The 13,585-nt window shown below is 35.5% G+C and overlaps 1 protein-coding gene across 1 annotated transcript; it reads right to left on the bottom strand.

Annotated features, from left to right (window-relative positions):
* Positions 1-11,239: 11,239 nt before the first annotated feature.
* On the bottom strand, positions 11,240-12,736 carry LOC127105413 (serine acetyltransferase 1, chloroplastic). The gene has a single exon (XM_051042598.1). The coding sequence runs from the start codon at positions 12,602-12,604 to the stop codon at positions 11,552-11,554; it is 1,053 nt and encodes a 350-aa protein (XP_050898555.1). The 5' UTR covers positions 12,605-12,736; the 3' UTR covers positions 11,240-11,551.
* Positions 12,737-13,585: the final 849 nt, after the last annotated feature.

Raw genomic sequence — 13,585 nt, forward strand, 5'->3', positions numbered from 1 at the left:
ATTCTACAAAACTAACAATCTCCAATGTTCAAATGCCTTTCCATTTGACACGTCATCTCTGCATGCTTGACTAGTCTTCGATTGATCTCCACGTGTCCTTGGCATTTTGGATAAGAACAAAAGACAATTATCTGGTTTGAAATTTGAATATGCTTTAGTCTAACCTTCTTCTACTTTTCAAATTGATGAATGATCAAATCTTTGAAATTTCCACTAAGTACCAAACCAAATTCTTCAATGTCGAATGTTGTTGCTTCCTTCCAAGATTTCTGGTCGAAAAGAATTTTAACTTTGCCTTATGATTGCAGAAATTCCAGCTGTTTTCTCTGTTGAATTTCCCCTTTTGGAAATTTTTATCCGACAAATTGCCCCCAAAAAATGTCATTTTAGATTCATTTTTGAAAGACAAGTGGTGTTTTTGAAGTTCCACCACTATTCAAAGTTATGCGCTAAAGTCACCGTCATCATGCCTACTCCTTATAACATCTCTTCGAGGCGTGCAGGTTCAGAAGAACCATCATGGCTCCGAGTTCCTAGGAAGAACACGAGCCACACACAAACTCTATCTTCTCACTTTCTCACTTTTAGCGGGACACTTGTCAAAAAGTTTGATTTTAATTTTCCTTCTAAAGAAAAATAAAGAAATCGAACAATTTTTCCCTCTAAAACTTTAAATAGACTTCTTTTTCTCTTCTATTTTCTTCAAACTTTGTTCATCGTCAACTAAGCTTTCAAGTTTTCCTCTGCAAAAACTCAAACTCTACTCACTCTAATGGCATTCACATCAACTCCCAACCAAGAGATTGCATTGGCTGCATCCATTACTACCTTTACTCTCGCTGGGAATCAACTATACGTTCCTGAGCCTCCTTTTTAGAAGGAAAAAATACTCATTTGGAAATCACATGTATTAATAATACCTTTAACCATTTCTGACATTACACGTGTTTTTTCTGGCCCTTTCCATGATCTAAACACGAACGTAGCAAGAATTAGTGAGTTTTCCCCCTGTTACCATCGAATAAACCTTTAGCATCCATAGATCACCCTTTAGACTTTACTTATATGTCTACTCGTGTTTTTTGCCCTGCTCCTTATACCAACCAATTGAACTACCTTAGTTGGATAAATAAGGTAGAGTCCAAGAAAGGGAAATTTTGGTAAGATCAAGATCTTTTTGACCTGATCCAATTATCTAGGGTAGGCTCTGCATATAACCAGAACATGTTTCTAGCTGCACTCCACTTTTGGGAGGGTTCGACGAACACCTTCCAATTGCATTGTGGCATGCTTATGCCAACATTGTTTGATGTAACTGCCATCACAGGTCTTCGACCAACATGCAAAGTGTTTGATTCATTTGTTTAAATTGACGACATTATTAGGTTCAACTCAAAATGCGCCAACTTTACCAACTTCGTTGCTGACTATCTCGACGAAGCTACCACATAAGTTTTTGACGAAAAGTATGTTGCCTTCTTATCTCTGTGGCTATCACACTTTATTTTCTGCTCAAGTTCTTTGCAAGTGGCGAAATCGTTTGTTACTCTTTCCAACCAACTACATGCTGGGAGGAACGTCTGCTTAAACTAATTAATTTTGGCTTCACTTTATGAAGCTTCAAGTCTGGCATCTAGTGCCATGAAGACGTTTATGCCCACGAATAATACCAAAGGCACACTTCTAATATCGGGTCCCTTTTGGCTCCTCTAACTCTGGCTTAATGCCACTTTTGAGCTATCTTTGGTGGCTAACAAACCCAATCACCCTGCTGGAGAATCCAAGGGCTGGTCTACTAAAGGAAGTCAATTGACCTTGCTTACTCCTATTGACAAAGAGTGTTTGACACCAGAGAGTTTCACTAAATACTACATGATGTTTGCAAAATGTTACATCTTTACTCCCTACATGCCCCCTTTGTGGATAGACTTCATGGACCTACATGGTTCAAAAGAGAATTCCTTGCGTGCTATGCTACACATAAAGCTGAATCTAATGAAATTTGGAAAGCTTTTCTAACACCGAAGTTGCTGCCAAAAATGATTTCATCCAAGATAAGTCAAGTAGGTTTATTTTGGTATCAACCCAACCTTGTGGCTCAACAGTTTAGTCTTTTGTTAATTTAAACCCAACTCCTATTTTCAGCGCAAGAAAGATTTATGTCTGAGAGTTGTCAGAATGTCCAAGGAGATGAATTTCGAACTTCGTGCTGAACAAGTTGAAAATAACTTAGAGCTTACCCATTTTAAGTTCCAAAGGTCCTTCTACTATACTCAGGAGTTAGAAACCTGGTGGAAGGATTATCAAGCTGCCAAATTTTCCGATGTGATAACCAAGGTGCATCATCTAACCGTAAATTTTGTTTCTTTGCAAACAAAGTTTAAGAAAGGAACGAGTACACACATTAAAGAAATCTGCGCCTTCCAATGCTACTTTGAAACTGTGTACAACCCTCGTGACCTTCGTCGAACCATCTCTGTTGCAACTGCTACTTTAAAAGAAAAACTTATTAAAAACTATCAAAGCTAAAATTTCCTCCATATGTGAAGGATAAATATCTTTTTGCTTTACTTTTCTATAAGACAAAGTTTCCACCCTTGCCTTCATGTGAAATGGTCTTAGAATTTTCTCCTCCATTCCCAAGATGGGTTATTTGTGGAAACATTATAAAGACCAAGAAAACGCTTACGAAAAACCTATCCAGAGAGTGATTCCGACCAAGTACGACATACATAACTACCAGGGTCACCATCATGTCGACATCAATCACATCAAAGTCTTATCCTACATTGATGATGGTGAGGCATCAAGGCTCGTTGGATTGAACTTTCCTTCCTTTTATGTATCTTGGACTAACTATGTCACATTTCTTTACAAATGTTATTGTTAAGAAAAACACAAAGGATGCTGCTGTCAGTGACCATTCTGACTCAACGCTACAGGTAATACTAGTATTTTTATAACCTTTAAATTTTTATAGAAGCAATCTAACTCATCTTTTTAATTTATAGAGTCGGAAATAAGAAACTACTTCGACTGCTGCTACCTACAAAGGGAATGTGAAGTAAAAGAAAGAAGTTTATGTCGAAGAGGAAGTGGCAAAACAGGTTTGCACATTGTCTTTTTTTATTTCAAAGGCAAAAGCTTACACATTTGATTTGATAATTACTTCTCTCTTCCAGGGTCGAAAGCGTGCAACTACTACAACCGCTCCTCATCCTCCTCCTCCGTCGAAGAAAAGTAGAAGGATGTGCTTGCTGCACATCGAAGAGACCTCAAGTTTGAAAATCTAACTCTATTTCTCCTTTATTTATGCTTATCTATTTATCTTAGCTTATTTCCTTTTTTCCAAAAAACTCAAAAGATGGAGTAGGATGATGACCCTAAGGAATCACTAAAGCCTACCCAAATGGAAGTCCCTCAGCCTAGACCAACTACTGTTGTCGCCTCTGAGCTTCGGTCGACTGAGAAAAATAAAAAGAAGAAGCTCAAGAAATCTTACCCGTCTGGTTCTGGAACCATATCTCAACAAAAGTTCAAGATGAGGTTGTTGTCCATATTGGAGGAAATAACATTGAAGTTCGAACTAGTGTCTTTCCTACGCCAATGGGGAACGCTGTGTTAGAGAATAAGTCATCTGACGACTCCTTCGCTCGAACCACGGTATATCAGCCCCTTCAAGATCTTTCTGATAACTTTAGTTATGTCGACTGACTATTTTCTTCTTTCCTTTTGTAGGGAGGTCCACTCCTCGACAAGGATCCCAAAGCACCTTCTTTTTCTAGCATCGATTGGTCGACACCTCCCAACACTAGCTTTCATTATATACATCTGACCATCACTGGGGACCAGCCGATAAGGACATTAAATATGAAGATGTGAGAAAATATGGTGATCAAATTACCAATCCAGCACCAGCGACCAAACCTGTGCCACTTCCCGAGGAGAATCAAGACTCAGATAAATCAGATGACGATGATGACTCGACTGGAGGTCTAGTTGCTTCCGACAAAGAGAATTCAGATGCCTTATCTGAGGATTTTGAGGACTCTAAGGACACTCCTTCAGAAGATGATAAAGACCTTGAGGATGCAAGACCTTAGTCAAATGAGGTAACAAGCAAAGTTGCAGATTCCTTTGGCGCTAAATCACAACCTGGTGTGACCAAGTACTTTGGTGCTGCAGATATTACTCACCCATCAATTAAAGATTCCTCATCTAACACATCCCTCAGTCGAGAAGATGTCATGGTTATCAAGGAACAAAGTCCTACTAAAGCTTTGAGAAGGTTGGTCAAGAGTCGAGGTATGAGTGTTGTTAGTCGCTCCTCAAGTTCTTCGATTGCTGAAAGCAATCTCAACAAGGACTCTGTATGTTTGTTGGTTAAATAACTAAAAGCCTATGCTTTTGGGGTCGATCTTTTCCAGGCCCTTAAGCAAAACCCTTTGGCAGAGTCTGACATCATGAAGATGCTGAAGAAACTCAGTGGTAAAAAAATACCTAAGTCTGCAGTTCCCTTCATGTTGGACTTCGAGCCCCTCTTTGATCAAATTGGCCAATCAATTGCAGAAAATACTAATATGTTGACCTTCTTCGACAAAAAGCTGACAAATCGACTAAAGAGTGAGACCTCAGTGTAGCATTACAATAATAAAGTGGATGCTTTGGAGGCAAAGGCCCAAAAAGATCAATACCAATTATCAGCCTACAGAGGACAAATTTCCATATGTGAAGCACAAATTGAGCAACTGATAAAGCAAGTTGAAGATCTTAGGAAGAAGGAGAATAAATTGGAGGGTTCAGTGTTGGCCTCCACAAAAGGCCTTATCGATCGAGAAGCTCACATTGGCATCAAACACGTAGAAACCTCTCTTCAACTTAAATCGATGATAAACGAAATTACAACTGCACAAATGCTTCTGCACAGGGGTTCTATTTATAGAACCACTTGTGTGAGTTGTAAGCTAAAAAATCCACTTAAGTGTTTGTGGCCCATATCTTATGATATACTAAAATCACTTAAGCACGTGGTACCTTACCATATTTCATATTCTACTTAAGTGCACCGTACCTTACGATGTTCTGTAATTCACTTAAGTACACCGTACCTTATGGTATTCCTTATTTACTCTATCTCTCATCAATCCGTCCTTTTGTGTGTGACCCTTTAGGTTCTCGCGACATTGGTAATTATATTAAATCATGTATTTAACATAATAAATAAGGAGCGGTATCTAGCAACACATCACTGCTACCCAAGATACAAAAATGTCTTGTGATCTGACAAATCCTTTTGTGATAATACTTATGTGTATAATTACCATTTTGCCCCTATGTCTATATTGAACACAAGGCATAGACCGTGTCATCCTTGTCTAGTTCAATATTGGGCCCGTAGACATTTATCCTGTTATGCAGGATGGGCAAATTCTATCTAGGTCACTCATGTCCCTCAGCATGCTTCGTGGAGTACCCATCAACTGTCTTTATGGTCATCCAGTTATGGACATCGTTTGATCAACAATAAGGCACTCGACTCTACATCTAGGGTACATAGTGGTTTCAGGTCAAAGGATGGTATACACCATTATCACCATGAGAATAACCTATGACACTTAGCATAACATTCTATATAATATTCTCATAGCGGTTCAATCCAGTATAAATATTACTCTCAATATTCATACTTATGTTTAAGACTTGATAACTCCTTATCCATGATCCATGAGATGTGATCATCAGTCTATATGCATAATAGTCTTAATGCTTTAATGTTATCCCACTTCACAACAAAGCTCGACTACTGATACTTTAAGAATAGTGTCCTTATGTTTAATGGGATCTCATGATTAAGTCACATTTGATACATTAAACGGACTAGCTATTCTAGGGACTTTATTAAACAAACATAATAAAGAAAAATCCTTTTATTATTAATAAATAATTCGATACAAGTACCAAAAGTATTGACCTCTAGGGCTTACACCAACACAAAGATGTCTCCTGGTTCTGGTATTTAAACTAATATTATAACACATTTACAAAGGCTCAGGCTACCGGGTGTAGTTGGGAATGGGAAATCCTTAGATGCCTTAACATCCCTTCTTTGAACCTATTAAAAGGCAACCTACATTTTATCCTGGAGAACATAAATTCATAAAAAGGGATATAACACCCATCAAATATGGTGCAAATCCTATTTCCAAAGTCCGCGTGGGAAATCGACTAGTCAGAGGGCAGGACCCACTTCTACCCTAACACTATCCAATTTAGTCGTGCTGCCATATAACGAGATTATCCCAATAACTCGATGTATTCCCAATGGTACTAATCATCATCAATTGACTCCACAAGAGTGTCATATTCTTGGTATACCATATCTTTCCGGTTGTCATGAAAAAGATAATGCTGACTAAGAAGTTTCTCTATGTTCTCAAACGAGCGCCCCGTGTTTGGTATCATTGCTTCACTAAATTTGTTGATTCTTTGGGGTTCTCTCATAGTTATGTGATCACTCCTTATTCATCTACCATAGTGTAGATGACACGACATATATTCTTTTTTATGTGGACGATATCATTCTCACTGCATCGTTGGACACTCTTCGCCAGTCTATAATATCTAAATTGAATTCTGATTTTTCTATGAAAGATTTAGGTCATCTCAACTACTTCCTAGGTATCTCAGTTATAAGACACTTATGTGGTAAGTTTCTTTCTCAACATAAATATGTCGAAGAAATCATTGAGATATCTTCCATGTGTAACACCCCATTTTCAATTACTCATTTTTATCGAAGTATTTGTGAATTATATATGTTTTTGTGTGCTTTGAGTTATTGATGGATTGGATCAATTAAAATGATTATGCGGTGTAGAAGTTAATGGAATTATTTAGAGGTGTAATATATGGGAATATTAAAATAATGATGAAAATAAAGAGGTGTAAATGAATTAAGGATAGTTGGTAAATTGTGGGGGATGAGTTGGGGGCAATAGAGAGAAAACATAATTAGGAAGAATATGCTTATTAGAAATAGGAGAAAAGTGGAGAAAAAGCCAGTTTACATATTACGTGAAAAATTTGGAAGATAGAAAAGAAGGGCTAGGACAAGAGGAAGAAGAAAAAGGACTTAGGAGAAAAAGTTCAAGGATTCTTTCATCTTTGTTGGAATAATCAGGTAAGGAGAGAGGGAGAATTATTCATCTATCGATGCTAAATCATGAAAGGATAGAGAAGTTTCCTTAATCTCAAATAGTGTTTGATCATAAATGAAATGTGATGTGAATTGATAAACATTTGAATGGTAAATCTGTTTGTATGTTGATATTAATTATGTTTGCCATGGATTGATTTGAATTGTAATGATAGGTGGTTGTTGTATGGTGTGTTCTTGAGTTTTGATAAAAAATTGGTGTTTTAGGGCATGATTTTGGATGATGAAATCATGAGGAAAAATTGTAGTTGTGTGGATTTAATTTTGTTTGATCCATTGGTGATGTTAAAATGTGGTTTTGAGAGTTTTTGATTGATTAATTTGGGACTGGTATGAGATTTAAAGGGTTGAAATTGGTTCTGCAATCGTAACAGAGAAAACAGTTTTTTTTATAGAAAAATCTTCAGTGACAATCGATTGCACCCTGATTGAAATTGATTGCACTAGTGTAATATTTGGAAAACCCTTTAGTGACAATCGATTGCATAATGTAATTTTGAGAAAAATCTGTTTTGAATTAGTTGACATATCCCGACGATTTTGGTCATAACTTTCATTATGTGAGTCCGATTTAGATATTGTTCAAAGTGTTGGAAAGCTAACACGCTGAACTACATAGTGGTAGTGAAAGTTGGGATGATTGAACTAGTATTATATGTGTATTATTGTGGTTTTCATGATGATGTCATGAACCTTTTAGCAAAATGTTAAGTTTCCGTTGATGATGAAATGTTGTGGTAAATTGCTAATATAATTGCAGGCTGTTGATTGTCGTATTTTGATGACATGTTGAGTTGAGATGCATGGTTTTTATGTGAAACTATGTTGTTGATGTTGTACAGGAATCTATGAGGTTCGATGTGATACCGTTTATGCTGTTGCAATTGTTGTGATAATGTTGATGTGATTATGAGATGAATTATTATACTTATAATGATAACATATTGAGTTGAGATGCATAGTTTCGGTGTGGGAACTACCCTTTGGTTATTGTACATGATTTGTACGATTTGATGTGATACCATTAATTGTTGTTAAATTGTGATGATGATGCATTCACTCACTCATGCATCATGAGTTGTTATTGTTATTATGAAATAGGCGATTACATGTTTCGATGTTGGTGACCGGTAATTGTCCAAAGCTTGATGTTGAGGCTTGGAGCTCGGTGTTGGAGCTCAGGGTTGCTGAGTGAAGCCCATAGATTCGTAGTTGATTGTGACCCAGTTCCTGTAATGATAATCATTGTTGAGATCGGTACCTCATGCATATGTGTCTATAATATTGTTGAGAGTCACATTGCATATTAGTTGTGTATTATGATGAAATGGGTGAAACTTGAATACATGTGTTGTGGTACAAAATGGATTATATTTGAATTGTATTGTATTTAACCTACTTCGATTGTTTATGCGTTATTTTTTATTATTGAAAGTATTTCTCACCCCTTATGTATGAATGTTGCCTTTACATGTGCATCGTGTAATTACTTAGGAGTAGATCTCGTTGAAGTGAGTGAAAGCTTCCTCTTGGAGTACTTCTTTAGTTTATCGTTTTGATTAGTGGTGTCTTGCTCTGATTATGTAACATCAGGTTGAGAGCGTTTGTTTTACTTATTATGCTGTTTATGTTGAAGAAAATACCATTTTTGTTTTGTGGAGATTCCAACAGATTCGTTTGAGTTAATTGATATAACTCATTTTAATTATGTTATGAAAGTTGAAGTTTGAGACTAAATATCATGGGATGCTATACCTTTAATAATTTTTTAATGATGATTTCGTTGCGATGATACCCTAAGTGAAGGTGAGAATGCGATGATAGGTTTTATGTGAAATAACGTAACTCGTGTTATGGAGCAGGATATATTTGATGTGAGTGACATCCTATGTGATTGTAGTTTTTATTGAATTATGCGATAATTTGTATGTGGAGCTTTAGGGTGTTACACCATGTCTGCTTGAAAACTGATTTCTACTCCAGTGAATACAAAAGCGAAACTTAGTGGAACCTCAAGCAACTCATATCACGATCCCTCTGAATATATAAGTCTTGTTGGAGCACCGTAATATCTTATTTTCATAAGACATAATATCTCTTATGTCGTTCAATAGGTATGCTTTTCTCTATATGATCCAAGAATGCAACACATGACCGCCTTTAAGTGAATCATTCACAGGTTACATCTTTCTCCCTTCTCGGTTGACAAAATCACCACATATATTGTTGTTGACTAGGGAAGATGTTTAGATACCCGCATGTCCATGCCCGATTATTGTGTTTATCTTAGAGATAATTTAGTTTCATGGTCTGTTAAACGACAAACGACTCTTTCTCGTTATAATGAAGAAGTAGAGTATCATGGTATTTCTAATATTTTTGAATATTGTTGGTTTTGAAATTTACTCTTAGAAATTCAATGTCCTGTCATGAAAGCCACTATATTACAGTGTTACAATGTTAATGTTATCTATTTATAAGGTAATTCCATTCAACACCAACTTAAAAAAATACATTGAGATGTATATTACTTTTGTACTTGAAAAGATTGCTTGTGGTCAGGTTTGCATTCTTCATGTTCCGTCATGCTATCAAATAACTTCCATTTTATAAAAATTCACTTATGTTTATATACGCATTCCATATATGAGGCAAAACAATTATTCTATTAATAACAGAAGGAATTTTCCCTTATTTCACTAAACAACTGAAAAATAGTCCATTCATTTCACATTTGAAGAATTTTCATTGTCATCAATCTTGATTACTACAACCATTAAGACTCTTTACTCCTAGCTTTCTTTGCCTTAAATCTATAAGTACTCATTTGTCTCACACTTAAAGATTTCCTTGAATTAAAAATAGATGTTTGTTAACAACAACTTAAAAAGAGAGGTAAACTCAATAAAACTCAAATTTCAAGTTAACAATGTTTCTAAAAACAAAATAGTGATAATAGCCTTTGTCTTTTTGTATATGACAATATAATGCAAAATACAGGAATGTTGTAAGGTTGTAAGAATGTGAGTGTCAAAAGTTTTTCTTAAAAGGTTTAGTCTTCAAAATTAGATATTAGAATTCTTCATTTTATAGAGGTCTTGAATATTTGATTGGTCAATTGTTGAACCATGGGAGAATAGATTTGTTGGGAATTGTACTATCATAATACTGGACTAACACAAGTGTTATGATGTGACAGTTGGAGAATATTGAATGAATGATGAATCATCTCAACAAATCATTTATATATGGGCACAAGTGATTACTTTGAATTGGGTGTAAATGATAATCTATGTCTAAATATATATAATCATATTTCTGGTGAGGTTTAGATCATCAATCTTGGTAGGGATGGCAAACGGGTATGACCGTCCTGTTTAGATCTGTCTCGTAAAAGTTTGGAGAAAAAAAAAGACCGAAACAAGAAGGATATGGGTGACATACTAGGCCCGTTTTGCCACCCCAAAATCTGGTCTGTTTAGATCTTGATCTGTTTCAAAAAAATACGGGCTAAACGGACATGCTTGACATACTGGACCCGTTTTACCACCCCAAAATATGGGTGACTTTAGCACAAATGATCATATTCACTATCTAGAGGTAGATGATCATAGCTCATTTTAGATGGAGATAATTATAACTCTTTTAGGTAGATGTGTAAGCATTCCCATCAGAGTATAAATTGTTATTAAATAGTGTTATCACCAAAACTCTAAAATTAGAGATTAATGATATTCAAACTTTTAGTTCAAGATATTTTTCTTCAATTCACTTAAGCTACCATTCTACACTTTCAATTAATACTTTAAATTTGCAAAAATATGCCTTTAGTTCTAGAATTGTGAAATGCCATAAAATTGGTAAAATCACTGCAGAAGATGAAAAAGCTATTTGAAACAAGGCAGTTTCACTAGTGTTTCTGGTAGTAGTAACCTTGATACTACATAGTCTAGTTTGTTGGAAAATTGAATGAACTGTGAGGAAAATCATGCCTAAATCGTATGGCCAAAAGGTTCCTTCACATATAACAAATAGAATATTTCCCTTAATAGAAAAACAAAGGAGATTCATTCTCTTCACAGATATTGCTGATCCAATAAAGAGAACTTTACATGACCATAACATAACACAGACATACATAAATGCAGCCATTGTGCATAAGCAACACCATAGTCTAAAGAGAATTTTACTCTATTCTTATTATCTCCACTTTTATTATTGCTACCAGGAGAACCAAAATTCTCTCTTACATAACAAACAAGAACCCTGAAACTTAAATTACTAAACTCAAAACTCTAAACTTAAAATTGCAAATCGTTTTTTCACAACAATACTCTAAATAACATAATCATAAAACTCAGAAATATTTGAAACATGATCCATAGTATGGCTAGGAATCTTATCAAGCTTAATAGGATTGTTCTTCCCTCCAACCAACTTCGCCGGATTCCCAACGACAGTAGTCCTCGGAGGCACTTCCTTAATCACAACCGAACCAGCACCGATTTTCGCACCTTCACCGATCTTAACATTCCCCAAAATACAAGTCCCCGCACCAATCAACACCCCGTCGCCAATCTTCGGATGCCTATCGCCATGAGACTTACCAGTCCCTCCCAACGTCACGCTATGCAGAATCGACACATCATTTCCAATCACAGCCGTCTCTCCGACCACGATCCCCGTCGCGTGATCGAACAAAATTCCACTCCCGAACTTCGCTCCCGGATGAATATCAACTCCGAAAACCTCACAAACTCGATTCTGAATTATAACAGCCAAAACCTTCCTTCCATTTGTCCACAAATTATGAGCTATCCTATGAGCTTGACATGCTAAAAAGCCTTTGAAATTCAAGAAACAATGAACATGAGTTATACAAGCAGGATCTCTTTCCTTAACAGCTTTCATATCATTCTTCACAGCATCCATAATATCTTTATCAGATTCCAAAACTTCACCAAAAAGATCCGAAAGAGTTGTACTAGGAAGACTTACACTGCTTAATTTAACAGCTAAGTGATTAGCCAAACCACTCTCCAATGATTTATGAGACAGAACTGAAATATGATAGTAACCAGACAAAATAGGTTCAACAGAAACATCATCTTTAGCTTCTTCTTTCATCTTCATCCACATGGAATCTTCAACCTCTTCTTTTTCAGACTGTTCAGCAACAGAACTAGTATGCAAGGTTTTGATGATCCCAAAACTTGGTGTGAAGATTTTTCCATTATCATGAGGTAAAAGATTCTTTGAATTTGGTTCAACAGGATTTGAAACAGAGGTGAATTGGTGAGATTGAGATTTGTGATGGGTAAGAGAAAGAAGAGACCATTTTTTTGGGGTTGGATTGAGAAAGAAGTTGAGGAATCGTCCTCTCATCATAGTAGCTTTGATTGACGGAAGATCTAAACAAAATTATCAATGGTTAGCACTTAGCACTGAGCAGAAAAACCACATCTTAGTCCTATACATTTCAACTTATTATAAAGTATATAGTATATAGTTTAATTTAATAATAATAATGTGAGACCCTAGGTCGAATCAAATATTTCTTTTTTTAAGTTTAGGGATAGAAATGTCATTTTTCAAAAAGTGAATAAATAAGATGTTGCACATTTAAATCTAGAATTATTAATTGAGAGTTGGTTTAATGGAGACCAATATTATTTTTATTTTTATTTTTATTGAGTCAAACATTATGTACACATTATTTATTTTTAAATAGTTTTATTAATTTTTAAATCTCAATTGATGAGCAGAATAATATGTTATACCGTCTGCTACAAAAGACTCTTTTCTTCCCATAAGTAGCACACCATTCTTTGTAACCAATGAAGCCATTTCAATTTCGATAACTGAATTTAATAGTCATTGGTCATCTCAATATGTATTCTAAACGGTAGACAGTATATCTTCATAGATTATTTTTTTCAAAATAATCAAATTTTTCTAATTTTTTTTTCGAAAATAACCAATTTTTAAAAAAAAATATCAAAATAACCAAATTTGGTAGATGATGCGCTAGATGAATTGACGCACTCTCATACCAATAAGAGGAGGCGTCAGTAGCATTGGCACACATGCATCGGACCTCATGAGGAGGCGCCAATGCTTGTGGCGCCTACATTGACCCTCATGAGGAGGCGCCAATGCCTCTGGCGCCTGAGTGGTTTTTTAAAGGTGGGTGTATGCGCCAATTCATCTGACGCATACACCCCCTCCTATTATTTTATTTTTAATTTTTTTTAAATTTTTTTTTATATTTTTAATATTTAATATTTATTATTTAATACATAAAAAATAATAATGAAAATAAATAAATTCATTAAATATGTAATAATTGGTTACATTGGACAAACAAAA

This window comes from Lathyrus oleraceus, chromosome 7 (genome assembly GCF_024323335.1).
Source record: "Lathyrus oleraceus cultivar Zhongwan6 chromosome 7, CAAS_Psat_ZW6_1.0, whole genome shotgun sequence".
Classification (NCBI taxonomy): Eukaryota; Viridiplantae; Streptophyta; class Magnoliopsida; order Fabales; family Fabaceae; genus Lathyrus; species Lathyrus oleraceus.

Coding starts and splice junctions, on each gene's coding strand:
- LOC127105413 (XM_051042598.1), bottom strand. CDS start 12,604: ATGATGAGAGGACGATTCCTCAACTTCTTTCTCAATCCAACCCCAAAA.